The sequence below is a fragment of the Adiantum capillus-veneris genome, chromosome 3, assembly GCF_014529385.1.
Source record: "Adiantum capillus-veneris isolate H3 chromosome 3, ASM1452938v2, whole genome shotgun sequence".
NCBI classification, from domain to species: Eukaryota; Viridiplantae; Streptophyta; class Polypodiopsida; order Polypodiales; family Pteridaceae; genus Adiantum; species Adiantum capillus-veneris.
The window spans coordinates 2,810,196-2,832,029 of NC_140933.1; the positions used below are offsets into that span (position 1 = coordinate 2,810,196).

At 45.6% G+C, this 21,834-nt stretch overlaps 1 protein-coding gene across 1 annotated transcript in view; it reads left to right on the plus strand.

Annotated features, from left to right (window-relative positions):
• Positions 1 to 242: 242 nt before the first annotated feature.
• The window catches only part of LOC147460427 (uncharacterized), a 168,438-nt gene continuing 146,846 nt past the window's right edge, over positions 243 to 21,834 (plus strand). The window contains exon 1 of the mRNA XM_086507585.1: positions 243 to 458. Coding sequence (XP_086363711.1) covers positions 441 to 458 — 18 coding nt within the window. The 5' untranslated portion in view covers positions 243 to 440. The remainder of the gene's footprint in view (positions 459 to 21,834) is intronic.

Here is a 21,834-nt window from a genome sequence, read left to right on the forward strand (position 1 = left end):
GGTTTACATTTGCCCAAGTCTACACTTAGTTTACATCAAGCTCAAATTCAAGATCAACGGCTGTGATCTTCATCGACACCTCTTGGAGCCGGGCCTCGTTACTATATGGCACGACCATATGGCTCAAAGGGGATCTAGGGCCCAAATTCGGGGGGCGAGGTGGCTTTAATCTCAGCCGTCGGATCATGCAATAAACTAGGGGTGAATTAAGAGTGAACTAGGGGCGGGTAAACTAGGGTGTGATCATGTGCCATGCCAACATGGGCAGCGACACGAGCTAGCGTGATGGTAGGGCATCGGCGTGGCAACCGGGATGTCTTCACCCCTTCATGCCTCCCAGCATTTACGGAGCCTTTTTGTATTACGCGGGAACACAATCCGCGAGAACATCAAAATGAAAATGGCGCCATAACTCGGACCTAAGTATCTGAGCAGACATCATGGAGGTCCATCTCAAGGTAGGTACCATCTCCTGTAATTGCTTGTGCTACTCTGCGTTCTTTTGCGACCATGGCCCATGCTGCAGCTAACTTCATAATGCTTGCATGCCCAATCCGGCTTTTGTCAAGCATCACACTTCCTCCCGCATGGTTTCATCCTTTTGCAGCCAGCGTCTTCACGCAAGCGATAGTTGGCTCAAGGAACGCTTAAGCGACTTTTCACAGACATGTGGGTGTCATTATTGTGACCTTTGATAGTATCGCTCGCACTAGATATGCCCTCAACAGAAAGCACAGTGTCGGGTTATTACTCATGGCAAGTGGAAATGATAATGCTGTTTCCATCCTCGAGTGAAAGATATGGTTCACTTTCTTTTCGCAAGGTGCAGCTGGGCAGCCTGGCTTGACCCGAATTTGCGTTTGCCTTCATCCGCAACAGCATAGATACACGTTTCTGCAAAAGTTAACTTATGAGATTTTAGATCAGAGACTTAGTTGAAAGGTCGCGTTTCTCTCTTAACGACTCTTTAAAGCAGCAGTAAACAGCATTTATTCATATCAGTGGCGCATATGGAGTAAATTTATCATTATTTTGATGAATAAATATTTTCACATTCGCCCCTCTGAATTGGAGGAGCGTTATGTGGCTACAAGAAGGTGTTAGGTAGACAATCAATCTAGAAACAGGGTGAAAGCAACATTTGGAGCGTAATTTAAGGAAGGTGTGTTGAATAAGCTGAGACTTGCAAATTACTTTATGATTGGAAACAAGATGGTGCAAAGTAGCTGTAGGAACATGACTAAAGCGAGTGCCAAAAAATACTCACATCATATAAGTATTCTAGTAGGAGAGATAATTGATGCAAATGTGGTAACAAAGTAGAAGAGAGATTGTATATGATAGAAGCAACCTTCTTGATAAGCATGAGCCTTTTTAGAGGGTGCTTCCGTCAATCACTTCATTATCAAAATAGACTCCAAAGACTTCCAGTCGTTGCTCTAGAAATGGAAGTGTTGACAACTTCTATATATGAGGCATATCATCCAAGACTTATTATGATTAGTCTCCTTATTGTGTGAGGCGTGTGAAATATGTGAGAGGATGTCTCACTATTACCTATGCACTAATTGTTGGGCTCGACCTCAAGCTCTTGTGAAGTAGAAATGCAATCACCACGAAAGAAGTTTGTGTGTGTGTGAGAGAGAGAGAGAGAGAGAGAGAGAGAGAGAGAGAGAGAGAAAATGAAATGAAATGTTATATTAATGTCTTCAAAAGGCCAAAGTGACATATGAGACTAGAAAGTTACAATGTGGTGGATCTGATACAAAGTCAGAGTAACAAAATAACAACATAGTAAAATAAAAAATACTATGGAATCCTAAGCTGCTCGATGTGAACTAAGCAAAGTAAGCAGCTGGCTGGGATAGTTCAATAGCCAAATCATAGGAGATCTAGCATCGGTCACTGGCGGATCTCATCAATCTCCTCCATGGTAGTAGTCTGATCGAGCGTCGTGCATGCCTGGCCAAAGTGATCAGAATCCTCTAATGCAACCTCCGTCGATGCTGTGTAGTCCTCTGTAGTTGTGGGCGTCTGGATCTCCCCAGCTCAATCGCTTGGTCGATCAGTGTGCCTTTGGTGCGAGACGAATCTGAGCTCTGCTGTGGTAGTAGCTCCTCTAGCTGTCAAGTGTTTGCTCTAAAGAAATCTGTGATCCGTCTCTGAGACTGGCTAGCCTCTTCTCTCATCAGGCTCTCTCTGTGTCTGCACAGCTCGAGCAAAACAAACCCAAGCATCTTTGATCCTCATACCCTATGACTCTGGAGAGTGGTCCAAAACCCTCTCTGAACAAGCAATGGAAGCGGCCTCGTATCTCGTAGTAAACGGGGCAGCGGTATGTGTAGTGCAACTTTGTCTCAGGCTCCATGTCACACAAGGGACATGTCCTAGCCTCTGCTGGTACTACGTTGTATCTCAATCCGCAGCTGGTGTGAAGATGTGTGTATCTGGCCAATAGCACATCGTATCCCATGAGACAAGTGGGTGTCCATGTATCTGGGTCTCGTCACAAAACCGTCCTCCGTAAGTTGGAGAAGATGGTCTTTGTAGAAAGCCATCTTCGTGCCCAACTCTTGTGCTGGTTGTATCCATGTCCTCCTGGCGTCTAGCTGAGTCAAGTCCTGGCAGATGAGCCTGGTGATCTCGGACTGTGTAAGAGTGAGAGATGGTGCATCCAGTGAGTACTGGAAGGGTGGCAATCTGTCTACGTTGAATCCATGCGCCTAAAACCATGATGTCATCTCCCCATACCAGCATGGTGTATCTCTCTGCATGGCTAACTGTCGAGAGGACTCAAGTGTAAGGCGGGCATATCTGTCTCTGGGAAGTTCCCACATGCGGTGTATGAAGGAGACTGATCTGGTGAGCGCCTCAATCACTAGTGGGGGGGCCGCTATCTCTGCTCGGATAATGGCACGTGGTACTGACTCCTTGGCTCTGATGAGTCGCGAGATCATAGAGACCAAAGGTTTCTCCATGTTCCCCTGTCCATCAATGCGAGCCAACCTCCCGTGATGATCCAATGAAGGTCCCCATATCTCAGCCCCATAGCGCAATGCAGAAGCAACCAAAGTGTCAAAGAGCCAGAGCTTCGTCTGAGGCTCCTGAAACTGAACCTGCGAACACATCCTCTCCAATCTATCCAATGTTGCATGGGCTCAGTCAATGTGGTCTCTGCTGCTCTCCTCAATGAAAATGCTGGTCCGCTAAAAACCACTCCAAGGTAAGTGTAAGCATCTGTATACTCCACTGTCTCTTGGCTGTGAATGTAGGTGCCGACCTCCTAATCCACTGTGGGGTGGTATTAAACAACATAACCTTGGTTTGGCCAAGGTTGACAGACAAACCACTTCTGTGGGCAAACCTATGCAAAGCAGCTAAGTGACGTTGCATCCCTTCCAGAGAGTCGGAGATCAACACAATATCATCAGCATATAACAATAGTGGAATCCATGTCCCTGCCAGCTGTGCATCTCTACCACCATCGCTCTCAATGTAGTCAGAAACCTCATCCACATATATACCGAATAGAGTAGGAGAGAGCGGGGAGCCTTGCTTCACCCCAATAGTGGAGTGAACGGGTGTAGATAGACCCTCTGAGGTGCGTACATGCCCCACTACTGACCTGTATAATGCCATGATCCCCCAAATGAGCTCTGTGGATACTCCCATCTCCTGTAGTCTGCGCATCAATCTAGCTCTGGGTACTGTGTCAAATGCTTTGCGGAAGTCGACAAAGCTACAATAGATCCGTCTCCCATGTGATCTGCCCTCCTCATTGATAGCTCTGAGTGTTAAGATATGATCAAGAGTAGAAAAGCCTCTCCTGAACCCTACTTGCCTGGCTGCGCGTGTCCTCTCTCTCTCTGCCCATCTACTGAGCTGTTGCTCAAGAATGGATGCGTACAACCGTGCCAATGTGTGTCCAATCATGGTAGTGCGATAATTCCGAGGCTCCATAGAGTCTCTTGACTTGAAGATAGGTACAATAGTAGATAGGCTCCAAGTATTAGGCAAGCCTTCACACATGGCACGGTTAAACATAATTGCTAGAAGCTCTGCTAGTAGATCTTTGGCATGCATGAAATGCTCAGCCACTAAGCCATCATGATCATATGCTCTCCCAGTTCTCATCCTGTCAATGGCCTTCTTCACCATCTCAGCGTGTGGGCATGGATTGGGAGGGTCGGGAAGGGGCGGCTGTCCAGGAACTGTGTACAAAGATGAAGCGTATTGGCCCCAGGCCTCTGTAGAGGTAATGGCAGGGGGGGAGAGTGCTCATGGAAGAGCCACCATGCCTCACGTGAGTCTTGACTCAAGAATAGCTGGTATAGATCTTGCTCTAGTCGAGCCAAAAATGCCCTCTTCTTCCGCCGCACTAGGCGTCGGAAGTCAATCTGACTGTCTGAGTGATGTCCCCCAAAAGAACCTCCCTCTGAAGTCTAGCTCTAGTCTCGCGGCATTCCGCATCATACCAATTGTTTTGCGGCATGCTCCCAAAACGACGTCTCTGCTCAGACTGAGTGTGTGGGTATGCCTCTACTACTGCATCATGTAATGTCTGTGTTAGTATAGTAGTAAGCTCCTCCAGAGGTCGCCCTGGCGCCTCAGTGCATAGCTGCCGTAGATCCCATCTATATATACAGAGTCCGTCCCCCGCATGAAGGTGTAGCGAGTAGGTGCTGCTGCCTGTGGACTGTGTGCTACATTAAATTGAAAAGAGATGATCGTCGACAGAAGGGCATGATCCACTGCCACCCCAACAGATTTGGGTCCAACCGTGAGATCTTGGATATTAGAAATGACGCTCGGCTCGTCTCCACATGATCCAGCTCTCTCAACATCTCCTAGCATTGAAGTTTCCTAGAATGATAATGTCACCATCTTTAGAAACTCCCATATGTCATCATCCAAAATAGAAAAGGGGGACTGTCCTCTGGATGATGCATAGACTGACGTACTCGGGGGAAAGTAGCAAATAGCAATGTAAAGATATTTGCTTGTCTTGCTCTCAATCTCACCCACATGTACCTAGCCTGCCCATCCTTGCTCTCAATCTCACCCACATGTACCTAGCCTGCTCATCCTTGTCTTGCTTGTCTTGCTCTCAATCTCACCCACATGTACCTAGCCTGCTCATCCTTGCGGGCTATATGTATCATTGGTTGCAACTCCTCTCTGAATAACACTGCCACTCCCCTGAGCCCCACCCTCTGTGCTCTGATCGTGTCTCCTGTCTGCAGGCTGTCTCCCATATGTATCCACTGATGTGAGGCATAGATTGCCCAAGGGCTTGATGTGTCTCAGAGTAGAAGATGATGCCTCTTCCTGTAAAACTATCCTCAAAAGCACCCACATCAAGGCGCATAGATCCATTACAATTCCAGGTGTCAACTTTGAGTGTGGTCCCATAGGCCTTGCACCGTCATGTGGAGCGTCGCTCCAGTATTACCACTCTTCCATCTCGGTAAAAGGCAATCTTTCCTTTTTCCCTTGCCGCTCTAATCTCCGGCATTACCTCTTGCATATGGGCGATCTGCGAGAGGGTAAGATCATCCCCGAGAAAGATGCCCGTCTTCTTAAGAGTTGGCCTTGTCTTCAAAAAGTCCTTCGCTTCCATGAAGGGAAAACGAAGGATGAGTGCCCTTTCTTTCGAGGTTTGCCCATTGCTTCCATTTTTCTTGCTGCCCACTCTCCAAGCTCTTGTGTGCATCGGCTCATGAACCCCCATCAAAGCCATGAGTTCTTTTACCTCTTCTTGTCACAAACTGTTGACGAGTCAAAGCCCTAAAGAAGGGAGCCAACTTACAGTGCCGGCTGAGGGGCCTAAACCCTAAGAATAACAAGTAATAGAAGAAGAAGTCCTACCAACTTATGGGGACCCCGTCCGATGGGGCCCCAAGTGACATAAAGGATTCAAATAAAGCTGGACTCTCACACACACACAAAAGACTTGCGTAAACTGATGACGTGGCAGATCTTCAAAAATTGCGCTAACATGATGACATGGCAAACTGTACGGATTTCCGCGTTTTGCATTGACTGTTGTACGAATTTTCGTGATTTACGTTGGCAGCTTTTTGGCATTGCTTTTGGACCAGAAGCTTTTGAGTTTGAAGGATTTTCATGTAAATTGCTTTTGGGGCCTAGGGCCTTTAAATATGTGCTAAGGGCTCATTCTCTGGCATGCTTCCTGGAGAAGGTGTAGAGTCTGGAGTACCGGCTTGTACTGTGTTGATGCAATATAAAGAAATACCAAAAGGGGCGCCAAGGTTTGGGGCCAATACTCTCTGGGGTGGAATTTTGCATTGCGTGTCGCGTGTCCTCTCTCTCTCTCTCTCTCTCTCTCAGTTCAGTTGTTATTGAAGTGCTAAAAGTCTGTTCAGTCTGTTGTTTTCTATTGGCATGTGGTGCCCGTCTTGTGACACTTCGTCTACATTATCTTTGTCTTTAAGGCTGCAAATTCTCACATGTAAAGCACGCATCCGTCTTCTTTGCTCCTCCTCTAGTAAATTCTTCTCACAAATTCTCCGTCTTCTTTGCTCCTCCTCTAGTAAATTCTTTGCTCCTCCTCTAGTAAATTCTTTGTTGCAAATTCTCACATGTAAAGCACGCATCCTTCTTCTTTGCTCCTCCTCTAGTGTCAGATTAATAATAGTAGGTGTGGACGTGGACGTTATTTCCTTGCCTTTCCTTTCTTGGCAACCTCAATCCATTTCTCGGCTTCATCTGCCTTCTGTTGAGTCTTTGTAATAACATCCACCCAAGAACTCGTCATTTCTTTGTGCTGCTCTTCTCCCTCTTTGATGACACGTACTTGCTCCTTGATCGTGTTGAGTTCTTCTATTATTGAGGGTTGCAATTCTCCCTCTTCAAGTGTGTTTCTTGATCGTGCTTCAGCGAGATCCTTCTTGAGTGACACAATGTCTTCATCCTAAGCTGTCACACGATCTTCCAGTGCATTTATCTTTCTTTCTTGGTGAATGTTTGCACTTTGCTCAAGATGAGTGCTCCGAACTGTGCTCAAGGTTCCTTTTGTTCTTATGGAAGGGAGAGCCTTCCGTTCTTAATGAGAGAATGCTATGATCACAAACAAAGTGAATGGACACTGTGCGTGCAAGTGTATGAGACTGAGAGATAGAGAGAGAGAAGAGAGATACGACACCAGAGACGTAAAACCCTCCTCCGAAGGCCCCACTCTCTATGGCGAGAGCAGTCTACTTATGATTGCACAAATCTCTACAATGCTTGGACTTGCCTACGATGTCGACGACAATGAGGACGACGACAAGACGGGCTGAAATCTGAAAACGCTAAGGATTGAAATCTGCAAAGGTGACGATGTCGATGACGACGATGCGACGACAATTCGCTGAAAACGCAGATGCTGAAATCTGCGTTTTCCGGGCTGAAACTATAAACCTTGCGGAAACTGACCGTGCGGCGAGGACTGCTGCGGGAAGGTGAGATCTGCGAGGTTCGGGACTTGATCTGCGGTTCTAACTGCTGAAAACTGAAAACGTTGATGTTGCTTGAGGTTCCGTCGTGGTAATCTGCAAAACGCTAAGGTTGGTCTGCAAATAAAAAATGCTAGGGCTGAATTCTGTGCTTCTGTAAAGACGCTAGGCTTCTGCTGTGTCTTGACGACGTTGGGGCTGATCTGCTGTGCACAAATCGCCAAGGCTGATCTGATGCAAAAACTCTAGGTCTTCTGGTGAGAGAAAACTCTAGAGTTGTCGCGGGGGTTGGTCTTGTTGAGAAGTTGCCTGTTGAGCAAGGTGCTCGTGCTGCCTCTTCTGCCATTTAGTGCTAGTCTAGGTTTGCTTATATACAAACTTACTCAATTTGCCCTACCTACTTTCCAACAAAAGTCACTTAAAAATAATAAGTGAAAAATGTCAAAAATAGGTAAAATAGGCTAAATGCACTGGAAAATTCCCCTGAAGGATTCTGATGGGAATGCTTATGATCATGCTGTGTGCAACCAAAGGATATGCATCTACACTAAGTGACTGGGCATGCACGGTCTACGAATAGACTCACAAAAGTGCCAGATCACTTCTAATCTAGACTGACTGGACTGACCGAACCCTGATCATGCTGTAGCTTGTCCACGGACACATAGGGTTGGATGTGTCACGTGACATCCTTCTTGAGTGACGCAATCTTTTCATCCTAAGCTGTCACACGATCTTCCAGTGCATTTATCTTTCTTTCTTGGATCAACACGCGTCCTTCGAGCATTTTTATTGCGCGCAATAGGTTGCGGTTCATCTTGCTAATGGTTTCTGTCATTTCTTCTTTGCACTTTTGGATGGCATTCTCTAAGGGGTCGATCTTATCATTCTACTTCCTCTTGCTTAATCGCCACCAAGAAAAGAAAAACGAGAGCCACTATGCGCACATATGTTTCCACATTATGCATACATTTTCCACTATGCGCACATATGTTTCCACATTATGCATACATTTTCTCCCGCATCAAGCATACATTTTGCGTATCCTCGTAATTCTGAAAAAAATCTGCAATTTGAAATTTTCTGGATTTTCTGAATTCCTTCAATTTCTGCTTGCAATCAAACTTTGAAACCGGCCTGAAGGGCGATAGACTTTGGCTTTCATTCGGAACTTTACTTTACTTGAACTCTAGGACACAGAAATCTTTACAATTAAACATGTGATTGGAATTTTCAATTAGCACTTCAAATGAACATGGCTTGGAAGCTAGAGCGCTCCAAGCAGACGCCGACACCCTATTGGCAAAGACTGGCGTCCCTTTCGGTATTTCTTTATTCTTAACAAAATGGGGATAAAACGTGCGTTTCCTTACGAGCTGTCTCGCATAAACTGGGCTGAAAAGACCTGTTTTGGCCTGATTTGGGCAACATAACCGTAGTAGGAAGCTTCACAGACAAAATCCCCACGCAATGAGTAACTTTCGTGGTGCATACGGGCACTTTCCCAAACTTGGCAAGAATCTGCAACACGCTGAATTCTCTGTTTTCTGTCTCGAAAATGCACCAGATCATATATACATCGATACCATCGCTTCCTCGAACCTCCTGGGGGTATAAGGGATCGATTAGGGCCAAAACCCTAAACCTGCAAAAATACACAGCAGGCTGTAATTTCCTATTTTGGGCTTCGTTTCGCGTGCCGATCTCATCCGTAACAAGCCCTCGTACTCCCGCACCTGTTGGGCTACTTGCCCTTTGAATTGGACGAGATCTCTCGCGTGAAATCTCTTCGAATTTACTTGTACCTTCGGGGGATTAGCAATTAGCTAATCCATTACCTGGACAAGAGGCTCTTGCCTTGGCATACATGCATGAACCCACATAACTGTACATACAAATGAATAGCCCTCGAGCAGGGCATCACGATTCTGTATTCAAAAGGGGAGAGAGCTGCGCGAGAGCGGAATCATCGCGCTACATAGTGCAAGGGAGAAGGCAAGCTTTCCATTAAAGCTTCATCACTTGCACCAACTACTCACACACACTCTGGAAGTCACTTAGTGACTCAAAATCAGCCTCCCCTCTTGAAATGGGCTTCCCCTCTTCATGCAAGGTGGGAAAACTGCCCAGGAGCCACCATGTGTCCACTTTGCCTCTTTTGAGCTAATTTCCTATTACCCACCAACTTATAAGTGTAGCGAGGTGGCCTTTTTGAGCTAATTTCCTATTACCCACCAACTTATAAGTGTAGCGAGGTGGCCTAAATGACTTTGAAGTGAGCCTAGACACCCTTTTACTGCTCGAATTTCAGTTCCGGTCGGCCCAACCAACTCGTGGCGACAAGACCTTCCCATGTGCGGGTGAAACTCTCGGTCGTCGGACGTTTCACACTGGCCATACAATGTTCGGCCATTTGGAACTTCAGAAAGAGGGTCCCAAAACTTAAATAAAATTCATTGGAAAGAAACCAACAACTAAGGTTAGCAGTTGCCACGTCCTCGTGACAGGACCCCTATTGCTAGGTTTTCCCGAGGTTAGAGTCTCTAGTGCTCTTCATTTTCCCTTATAAAATGTGGAGTGTGTCCCTTCAGTGACTTTACATATTTTATTAGATCTCGGCTTATATTTTTAGGTTGTGGGGCTTTATAGCTACAGGTAGGGTATTTTTCTCGGTTTCCCAAAAAAGGGGAGATGTCCTTCCCCCATTGTATGAGCATATCAGTTGTATAGCAGAGTTTGCCAGCGTTTGGATCACACTCTCTCTATAGCGCTAGTGTGTGGGAGCTTCACCCTCTCTAGCGTTTTTTCTCTCACCAATGTTTTTCTCTCCTAGCATTTTTACAATGATCTTTTCTTTCTTTCTCTAGTGCTAGGACTCTCCATTGCTCCCCCTCCCCCGTGCGCGGTTTGCATTGCAAATCAGGTGTCCGTGCTCGTTCGGTGGGTGGTACGCGATTGTAGGATGGTTTTGTGGAGGGCAATAGATCCAAGATTCCTTGATTGCCCGGTCTTGAGAGAGGTTTGCTCGCGGTTGTAGGTGGAATCATCACACGGTTCATGTCACTTGCACATTGCTCTGTGTGCCACGTGGACACGTTTCATGGATTTCTAGAGCCAGTTTTTCCCTTCTTCCTATATAGGAGTGTTTAGAATCCTAGGAGGATTAGTACTGATAATTTTGTGAGCCTGTTCGCAGGACCTACATGTTCGGACGAAGCCATTAGATTAGGTTTTCCAAATTTGGAACCCTCTTGCTTAAATGGTTTGTATACGCGTTTTGCTAGATGTTATTACACTACGGTGGGCACTTGGCATGGCGTGCATGTAGTTCTAGGTTAGAGGAATCCAACGAGCCATTCCCCACTTCGATTGGATTCTCGGGTGGGTAGATGTGCGACAGTTTCATCGAAAACTTACCCCCCGGCCAAACTTTCTAATAAATCATTTTTATGATTTCTTTGTTGGGTCTGGTGAACAGATTGCCCTACCTAAGACTAATAAATTCACAAGTCCAATTTCAGCCCTATAGAGGGAACCGGACAGCCAGGCTTTGGAGCATATGCAGATAGCGCTAGCAAGGAGCAGAGTGAGTTCTAGTGTTTTGCTCAAGATCAGCCTAGCGTTTTCAAAAGCCAGCAGCCAATTTTTTGCTCCAACACAGCAAGGTGAAGTCGGCAACAGTTTCAGACCTAGCGTTTTGCATAAAACGCTAGATCTATGCTAGTGCTACTGAGTTATGCAGATCAGCCCTAGCGATCCCAATTTTCAGCCCTTCCCTCGCCGGATCGAGACGGATCTACCGTCGCTAGCCATCCTCATTGCGGTCCGCCGGTACTTCGGCAGCCCATCAAGCCTCCCCTCGGCCATTCCCTCACTGGCATCGAGTGCTCCATTGCTGTTTATCATCGCCGTCATTGAGATCTACATTCTCAATCGTGCTTTACTCGAGAGATCTGCTGTGTTTTACGTCGCAGATCTGCGTTTTTGCAGCCAGTTGTTAGCCCTTCATTCCTCTCACATCGGAGCGCACTTTAGCCCCAAATTTTCCCTTTGATGGCCATCCACAACCCCACATCTAGAAGGATCCAAAGGTGCATCAAATTAACCCCAGAGGTGCCTCGTCTTGAGGAGTTGCCGCGGCGACAGTCATCATTCGAGCTAGTAGAGTTTGCATTTGAGGTATTGCATTGTGTGTACATTCCATTTACGCAATCTAAAGCAAATACCGCATCGGCAACTGTGTGGGGGGCCCTTAAGAGGGTTGGTTGGGACCCCATTGGGTGTCATTCTCCTCTTCTCTCTCTTTCTCTCTTCCTCTACACATATCTACCACACTCTCTCATTCCCTCTCTTCAGGGAAAAGTAAAAGGAACCATCATTCAAGCTAACAGGAATCACTAACGCAAGGAAAGAAAGAAAAGGATTTTGTGGAAGTGTAAAACCTAGATCTTCACCATTTTAGTTCCGCTGCACCTCACAGTTCACCCTTTTCCGCTACACCTTTGACAAGGGAGGCTATTGAGAAGCACTCCACACGTAGAGCTATTGTAGTTTTTGAGTTGGTTCACACTGACCTTTGTGGACCTATGAAGAATCCCTTCTTGGGTAGAGCTCTCTAATTTATTTTGCTGGTGGATGATTTCAGCCTCTTTACTGGGTATACTTTCTAGAGCACAAGCTAGAGGCCTTTGATACGGTGTGCTATTGGCCAGATACGCACATTTTCACACCAGCTCTGGATCGAGACTGGGAGATACAGCGGAGTGCCAACAGAGGCCAGGACATGCACCTTGTGTGACATGGAGCCTGAGATAGAGTTACACTACACATGCCACTGCCCCGTCTACTACGAGATACGAGGCCGCTTCCACTGCTTGTTTAGAGAGGGCTTTGGACCACTCTCCAGAGTCATGAGGTACGAGGATCAGAGATGTCTGGGCTTGTTTCTGCTCGAGCTGCGCAGACACAGAGAGAGCCTGATGAGAGGAGAGACTAGGCAGTCTCAGAGACACATCACAAACTTCTTTAGAGTAGACTCTGACACCCAGAGGAGCTACTACCACAACAGATCTTGTCGCCTCACACTAGAGGCAGATGATCGGTCGAGCGACTGAGCTGGGGAGATCGAGACGCCCACGACTGCGGAGGACTAGACAGCATCGACAGAGGCTACATCAAAGGATTCAAATCACTTTGGCCCGACATGCACGACGCTCGGTCAAACTGCTGTCCATTGAGGAGATTGATGAGATCCGCCAGCGACCGATGCTGGATCTCTTGGGACTTGTGATTGAGCTACCCCAGCTAGCTGCTTAGTTCACGCCTACCAGTTTATGATCCCATAGTACTTTTATTTTATCATTTTATCATTTTGTCATTTCATTTTGTTACTCTGACTTTGTATCAGATTCACCACATTGTAATGTCTGGTCTCATAGGTCATTTTGCCCTTTTGAAGACGTTAATATAACATTTCATTTCTCTCTCTCTCTCTCTCTCTCTCTCTCTCTCTCTCACGTGGCTATTTTTTAGGGTTTTGTCATTGGTTTTTACTGTTTTCAGGGTTTCGAAATCGTGTTTTGCTGTTTTTAAAGGTTTTGTCACTGTTTTTTGCCGTTTTTTAGGGTTTCGTCACTTTGTTTGTGTTTTTTAAGGTTTGAAACTGTTTTTTGTTGTTTTTTTAGGATTTTGTCACTGTTTTTTGCTGTTTTTTAAGGTTTTGAATCGTTTTTTTCTGTTTTTTAAGGTTTTGTCACTATTTTTTGTTGTTTTGAGGGTTTCAAAACTGTTTTTTTGTTGTTTTTTAGGGTTTTTTTCACTCTTTCTTGTTGTTTGTTAGGTTTTGAAACTGTTTCTTGCCATCTCTCTCTCTCTCTCTCTCTCTCTCTCTCTATATATATATATATATATATATATATATATATATATATATATATATATATATATATATATATATATATATATATATATATATATATATATATGATAGACATTTGAAAGGATCTTCCCCCTTTTTTCTTTTTCCCGGGATCTCGAAATGGCCTCCCTTGTCGTCAAGGCCTCTCCCATGGCGAGTAGGGTGAACAAGGCCACATTCATGGCTACCAACAACTGTCTTGCTGCCCTTGAAGAAAAATGTAAGCATGGAGAAAGGAGATGAACGTATTGCGGAAGGAGAAAGCGGCCATCCTCGAGGAAAGAGACATGATAAGGCAAGAGATTAGCATCCTCAAAGTGGAGGTCGCTTCTTTGCGAGATCGGCCATCATGCGAAGAAGGAGAAATTGTCGAAATGAAGGAAGCAATGAAGGAGGAGCTCACAAACACCATCACCGAAGCCATTGAGATAAAAACAAAAGCCATGGCCGACTCCATTGAGGAAAAGATGGATGCTAAGGAGGGATGGGTGGAGGTAGTACGTAAGAACCTCCGGAGGGAAGTCAAAGAAGAAGCCCAAAGAGATGAGCATCTCATTATACAAACAACAATTAAAGAGGAAAAGATGAGACAAGCACGGCATCTCAATGTTAGAGTGACAGGCATTATGGAGACAACCACCTCTACTCCCGAGGAGGATGCCAAAGGGCTATGTCTCAAGCTTCGCTACAAAAGCGAATCTCTCCCATTTGCCAAGGTTTGGAGAGTAGGGAAAGATACAACCAAAAAAAGAGCTCTCATTTTCCACTTCCCCAACGAAGAGGAGAGGATTACTTTCATGAGAAAGAGGGTAGCATTGCGTACTCTACAAGGGCCGCCTATATACCTTGATGACGATCTCACACACATGCAAGTTGAGCATCGACTAGCATGCATGCCTCGAGTGCTACAAGCCCGCAAGGAGGGTGTCATGAGGACGTGGCACCTGTTAACTATGTCACGAGGACGTGGCAATTGCTAACCTTAGTTGTTGGTTTCTTTCCAATGATTTTTGTTTAATTTTTGAGACCCTCTTTTTAAAGTTGCAAATGGCCAGACATTGTATGGCCAGTGTGAAACAGTAGTTTCACTCGCAGACGGAAAGTTGGTCGGCATTGGAATTCCAGTAGTAAAAGGGTGTCTAGGCTCAGTTCAAAGTCATCTAGGTCCCCTCGCCACACTTAATAAGTTGGTGGATACTGGGAAATTAACTCCATAGAGGCACAATGTCAAAATGGGGTCACCCAAAGAAAATCACCCGAGAACTGGGCTACATTGCATTTTTGGATGTGGTCCCAGTGGTGATGTAAGGTGCAGCGGAATGAATGTTGTATTTTCTCAAGATCAGTGATCTTTATTGCTCAAGGTTCCTTTTAGTTCTTAGGGAAAGAGAGAGCTTTCCGTCTTGTAGAGTGCTGTGGTCACGAACAAAGTGAGTGGATTGTGCGTGCAAGTGAATGAGACTGAGAGAAGGAGAGAGAAGAGATACGACACCCGAGAGGTTATAAAACCCTCCTCCGAAGGCCCCACTCTGGTCGGCGAGAGTGGTCTACTTTGATTGCACAAAGGTGTACAATGCGAATGCAATGGACTGATGCAATGGGACTATGCCGATGACGACGACGGTGATGACGACGACTCGATGGCTGAATCTGTAGGCTTCTAATCGCTGAATTCGGGGACTGTTTCGGTGGCTGAAAATGACTGTTTTGGCTGCGTTTTTATGGCTGAAAATGGGGGAACATCTGCAACCTTTCTACTGCTGTCCAAAAACGCTATGGGCTGAAATCTGCAAATCTTCTATTTGCTGAATTCTGACTCTATGTCGGTGACGATGTCGATGACGACGATGCGACGATGACGCGCTGAAAACGCAGATGCTGAAATCTGCGTTTTCCGGCTGAAACTGTAAACCTTGCGGAAATTGACCGTGCGGCGAGGAACTGCTACGGGAAGATGAGATCTACGAGGTTCAGGACTTGATCTGTGGGTACTAAGGGCTGAAAACTGAAAACGCTGATGTTCTTTGACCTTCCGTCGCGGAGAATCTGCAAAACGCTAGGGTTTGTAGTAGATGCAAAAACGCGAGGGTTGAAAATCTATAAATCTGATGCCGATTGTCTGCAAAGGCAAAACGCTAGGTTGATGTGCTGTCTGTTGTAGTTGCCGGGGCTGATCTGCTGTGCAAAACGCCACGACTGTTTCTTCATGCAAAAACGCTAGGTTGATGGATCTGCTCCAAAAACGCTAGGCCTCTTGGGGGGGTTCTGTTGAGAAGTTGGCTGTTGAGCATGTGCTCCTGCTGCCTCTTCTGCCAGAAAGTGCTAACTTGGGTTTGCTTATATATTAACTCAGCAAAATTGCCCTACCTACTTTTGTTGGAAAGTCACTTCAAAATAATAAGTGAAAATCCCAATAAATAGGAAAATAGGCTAAATGCACTGGAAAATTCCCCTGACTGATGCTAATGGATTCTGATGGGAATTTTGATGATCATGTTGTGTGCAACCGGAGGATATGCATCTATGCTAAGTGACTGGTCATGCACGGTATACGAATAGACTCACAAAAGTGCCAGGTCATTGCTAATCTAAACTTGACTTGACTGACTGAACCCTGTTGTGGTGTAGCTTGTCCACGGACACATAGGGTTGGGATGTGTCACGTGACATCCCCTCCTTTTCAAAGTGAGGTACTGGTACCGAACTATATGGCATCGAGGGAGATCGCCAACAGCATCCGGAATCCTGGAAGGGATTCTTCGCCGGCCCACTCTGATGTAAGAGTCGTGCGGTACTTGAACTTCATAAAGGTTTGCAACGCTTGCTTCTTTGGGCCGCGCCGAAAGCGACTCAAAGTCTTCTGTGGCTCCTTTGATGCTTCAACTTCTTCTAGAGACCTGCTTCCTTTGTCTTCAAGAATCTCCATGGCTGAAAATTCCTGAAACCATCTCCAACACAAAACCATGAACATACCCATTCCATGTAAAGTGAAGGAAAAAAATCTTGTCTTCTCTAAAGACTGTGTATGCAATGTAGATGAACATAGAGACGGAGTGACAACCCGTTCATCAAACACATGCAAACAATGCGATCGAATCTTTTTTGTTTGATCGAAATCAATGAACTGTGGCAAATCACAATGGAAATGCCCATGCTTGGTGCTCATACTTTCATGTGCTCTTTCGGAAACTGTGTCATGCCAAGGAAGAGACATGGAATGTGACTTCCTTACATACAAACTTTTCAGCTTTTCACGAAAAATCCGCATATATTCGTGCTCATCCATGAGAGAAACGTGCTCAACATGCAATATGTCATGCCTAGGAAAAGGGATCACATAACGATGCTGACTAAAATACAGGAAACCTTCATGAATGAAACACTCGAACAGTGCGTGCGTATCAATCATGCGAACACATAATACTTCCTGTGATGGTTCTTTGGACCAAGGCTCGAGAGCCAAGATCGCTTCTTGAATGAGCGAATCGTCCTGTGGGGGTTCTTTGGATCTCGATTCGAAAGCCAAGATCGGTTCTTCGTGATTGATCGAATCTACAACGAGGTTAGCTTCGCTAGAAAAAGCATCAACTAACACATCATCCTTGTGAACAATCACATCACCTTCATGCAATTCATCATGCTTGTCTTTTTCATCCAAATCATCATGCAAATCATTATCCATCAAATGATCATGCTTCTCATAATCATGCAATTCCTGTGTGTCATGTTGTGGAGAAAAAGAGACTGAGAGAGTCTCCTTATCTCGAATCCTTTCAACCTTGTCCTGCATATTAGCAATGAGAGAAGGAGAAGGAGAAGTATCCACTCCATGAAAGACAGTAGGAGAATCACTTTTGGCATTGAGAGATAAAGTGCTAGCCTCCCAATCAACGAGAGGGTTGATTTCACGAAACCATTTCATGCCTAAAATCATATCACATCCTGAGAGAGGAGAAACAACAAATCTTCTAGTGAAGGTAGTCTGTTGAATTGCAAACAACACATCAAGGCACTCCTTTGTGATGAGAGCGTCCATACCAGGACGAAAGCCAGAGACCTCGATCGGAGATCTTGGACTAACTTCGAGGCGGGCTCTCTCAACAAGAGAGGGGCTGATCACATCATGCATACTACCTGGGTCAAACAATATGACAAAACGGTGCCCCGACGTACGACCATAACATTTAATGAGTGAATCATCAATGGGAGGGTCCTGAGAAACTTTGGGCACAATCGTGTTATCATTCATTGCATTGACAGATGTAGTGGGTGCTGTGGGTTCTTTAGAGTCATTCGATTCAAGCTTAGGACATGTTCTTTTTATGTGACCCTTAATGTGACAATGAAAACAATGACCTTCCTTAGAATAAGTGCTTTGTTCTTCCGAAGTGATATATCCTCCTACAATTCCTTGTGCTACCTTTTCATCTGGAGTAAGCTTAGGTTTAGCAGTTGTGTTAGCTTTACCCTTAGATTTATTGGAAGAATTCTTTGATGAGAAGCTGTTGGTAGATTGGTTAGAAGAGTTATCATTTTTACCATTGTTACCGTTCTTACCGTTCTGAGGAGTCTGCGAGGTACTTGTGGAAGTCTTGGTCTCCTTAGGCTTTCCCTTGTTGTGCTTCATCTCCTGTGCGAGAGCAGTCGCTACCGCCTTCTTGAGATCGATTGGATCGAATACCTCGACATCGTACTTGATATACTCGTTCAATCCAAAGAGAAAAGCCTCTTTGCGCTCATCATCCGACATGCGTAATTGGGTACCTAGCTGCAAAACACGATTAGAAAAAGACATAACCGGCATACCATTTTGCTTGAGAGCACGCCAATCGTCCTTCAATGGTGCAAGGTACTGAGGTGGCATAAACCGCGCCTTGAGCTTGTCTTGGAAATCAGCCCAACTAAAAGAGAGGGGCGTGAAATCGTCGGCTGCCTCTAGGTGCGCGGCTAGCTGTGCCTCTTGCCATGCGTGGTACCAATTAATGGCATCATCGGCAAGGTACATAGCTGCCGTCAAAACTTTACTATTGCTTGTCTTCTTAGTTGTCGCAAAATAAGCATTAAATTGATGCAACCAAGAATGAATAACAGTAGCATCCATCTTACCGTCATACTTACTGAAAATCAACTTTTCTGTGACTGGGTTGTGTGAATCCGCATCGTGGCTTGCGCCACTTGACGAACTCACACGATCTTTGGGTGGTTCGGTCTTCGAAGCTAGGATTTGGGCTATAAATTCTTGATTGCGAAGCTCCCTTTGAGCTTCACGCTCGGCCTCCTTTTCTGCTTTGCGTTCTTTTCGTTTAGCGCGCTCGCGTTCGAGAGCAAGTCGCTGTTCTTCTTATTTTGCGGCAAGCGCAATGCGCTCACGTTTCTGAGCAAGGCGATTTTCTTCTTGTTTTGCAGCAAGTTTGTCGTTTCTTTCATCGCGCTCGCGGTCCTTGGCATCTTGTGCACGGTCCTTTGCTGCTTGTTCATCCACTTTGCTTGCGAGTTGTGCCAAGGCAACTCGATTCGTTTCTTGTTGTTGTGCCATCATGTCCAACATCGACTTGACCATCATCTCCATAGGAGTGAGGACAACTCGTGGCGTAGATGGCGAAGGGGGAGGGTTCGAAAAATCTCCTGGTGGGGAGAATCCTTACGAGCTTAAGACCCCAAGATCCTAGTGCATGGCCACACCCAAGTAAACTTGGGTTCGTGCGATCGCAACAAGCAAAAAAAAAAATCTTGTGGTTCTTTCCTTGAGTAATGCAGAACACTGCCAAAGCTTTGATACCAATGTAAGGTGCAACGGAATGAATGTTGTATTTTCTCAAGATTAGTGATCTTTATTGCTCAAGGTTCCTTTTAGTTCTTAGGGAAAGAGAGAGCTTTCCGTCTTGTAGAGTGCTGTGGTCACGAACAAAGTGAGTGGATTGTGCGTGCAAGTGAATGAGACTGAGAGAAGGAGAGAGAAGAGATACGACACCCGAGAGGTTATAAAACCCTCCACCGAAGGCCCCACTCTCGTCGGCGAGAGTGGTCTACTTTGATTGCACAAAGGTGTACAATGCGAATGCAATGGATTGATGCAATGGGACTATGCCGATGACGACGACTCGATGGCTGAATTTGTAGGCTTCTAATCGCTGAATTTGGGGACTGTTTCGGTTGCTGAAAATGACTGTTTTGGTTGCGTTTTTATGGCTGAAAATGGGGGAACATCTGTAATCGGCCTGTTAACTTCAAAAAGGGCGGTAGACTTTACTTCAAACCTTGATTTAGCTTTCACCCATTATTAGTCGTCTATTCTACCTGTGCTATAATGACACAAGAGAGGGGAATGGGATACAGATGCTAGAATGCATCTGTATGCGAGTCAGACACCAGACTTGCCCCTAAATTAGGCGCCCCTTTCAGTATTTCTTTATTCTTTAACAGAGGGAATAAAAGCTGTGGTTCCCTACAAGCTGCCCCGCACAACCTTGGCTGAATTTCAACTGTTCTGGCCCGATTTCGGCAACATAACTATACTAGGACCCTTCAAAGTCAGTATTCCCACGCATTGGATGACTTTCCCGACGCATACGGACACTTTGCAAAACCTGGCGAGAATCTGCAGCACGCTGAATTCTCTGTTTTTTGCCCCGAAAATGCGCCAGATCACCTGTACAGCAGTCCCCTTGCGTCCCCGAACCTCCTAGGGGTATTAGGGTCCGTTTAGGGCCAAAACCCTAAACCTGCAAAAATACACAGCAGGCTGTAATTCACTGTTTCGGGCTCCGTTTCGCGTGCCGGTCGCATCCGTAGCAAGTCCTCGAGCTCCCGCACCTGTAGGGCTACTTGCCCTTTGAATCGGACAAGATTTCGCACGTGAAACCTCTCCAAATCACTTGTACCTGCGGAGGATTAGCCGCTAGCTAATCCAATACCTGTGCAAGAGGCTCTTGCCTCAGCAATCGCGCATGAACCCACACAACTGTACATTGGTCAATTGAAAAGCCCACTAGTGGGGCATAACATACTGCCATAGGGGAGAGAGAGAGCAGCGAGAGGTGTGCAGGTCATGACATCTTGCACCTCACTGTACATAGAGGGTAAGCTAGCACTCCATTGAAGCTCTCCCACTTGTGACAGCACTCAAAAACGAGCTCACAGCTGAAAATCACGTTTTTGCCTTCTCTTTAAGTAGTAAACTGGCCTCAGAGTGCCAAGTGTCACTCATTTGTGCATTTTCCCGCTTTAGACCCTTGGGTCTAAAAATATCTCACTTGCAGCCTCTGTTGACTCGGCCACAGAGTAACAAAATGATCCCCATGTCAAACTGCACGTAATGACGCGAAGACATTTTGTCGTCCAAAAATAGCAGTCCCTAAAATTTAGGAGTTTCTGCCATTACATTCTTCTAGGTCATCTGACCCTCTTTGTACACTGCAGCCACACCCAGAACTGAAATGTAGCCTATGTAGCAAAGGATTCCGCTTTGGCTGGCCAATGACCCCACTTTGGTCTAACCATAGTCCTTGTCCAACCTTAGTGCTCTTTAGCCCTCAGGCCTGGACTCTCTTTGAACAGTTCCACACTGGCTATGCAATGCAGGGCAGTTAGATTTTCAGAGGGGTGTTTCCAAAAGGTAAAACAAACGAAATTCCCCAAAGAAAGAGAAAATAAACAAAAATGGAATTGCCACTTGCTGGTGATATACCCCCCTCTTGAAATTTCAAACGTCCTCGTTTGCACCTATGTCGTACATGCTTACAGTCAGCACTCGGGTGTCCGGACACCGTGTCGACACATGTACGACACATACATGCTCACAGTCAACACCTCGTTGACACATGTATTGCCTGCGTGTGAACCCTGTCCCAATGACATAGTGGAAGCGTCACACTTTGCCATTGCTTTGAGTCCATAACTTTCCAATGACAAAATGGAAGCGTCTCATTTTGCCACTGTCTTTTAGTACACGTTGGATTCAGTAACCTTTCGAGCATACCCAAACCGACAGTTCAAGAATGTAGTTACACATGTACTCTTCAATAGAAATAATTGCTGTACCCTTGACAAACTGACAAGAAATACTCACTTCTATAGCACTAAACAAACTTTTGGACATTCCATAAGAGCAATTGCCAAATTGACAATCTATACAACTCTAACATTCATGTAACATGCACTTCATTTGAGCTCACTGTAAGTAACATGTACATCATTTCTTTCAGAAGCGATTGTCACACTGGCAATCCATGTAGCTCTGAATCTCAAGGGGTCAAGTTAGGTTGCAAACCAAGGTTTTAAGTTCCCATACTTTTAGTGACTCTGCAAGCTCACTTTTTTCCATCCACTTGACATCCAGAGGTGAATAGCTTTTGAACTTTACCAAACAGCACCTTGCAACCTTGCCTTTTCTTTTCTTTTCTTTTTTTATGTGCCAAAATCTGTTCCGGGACCAAGATCTCGTCAAGTTCCTCGACTTCC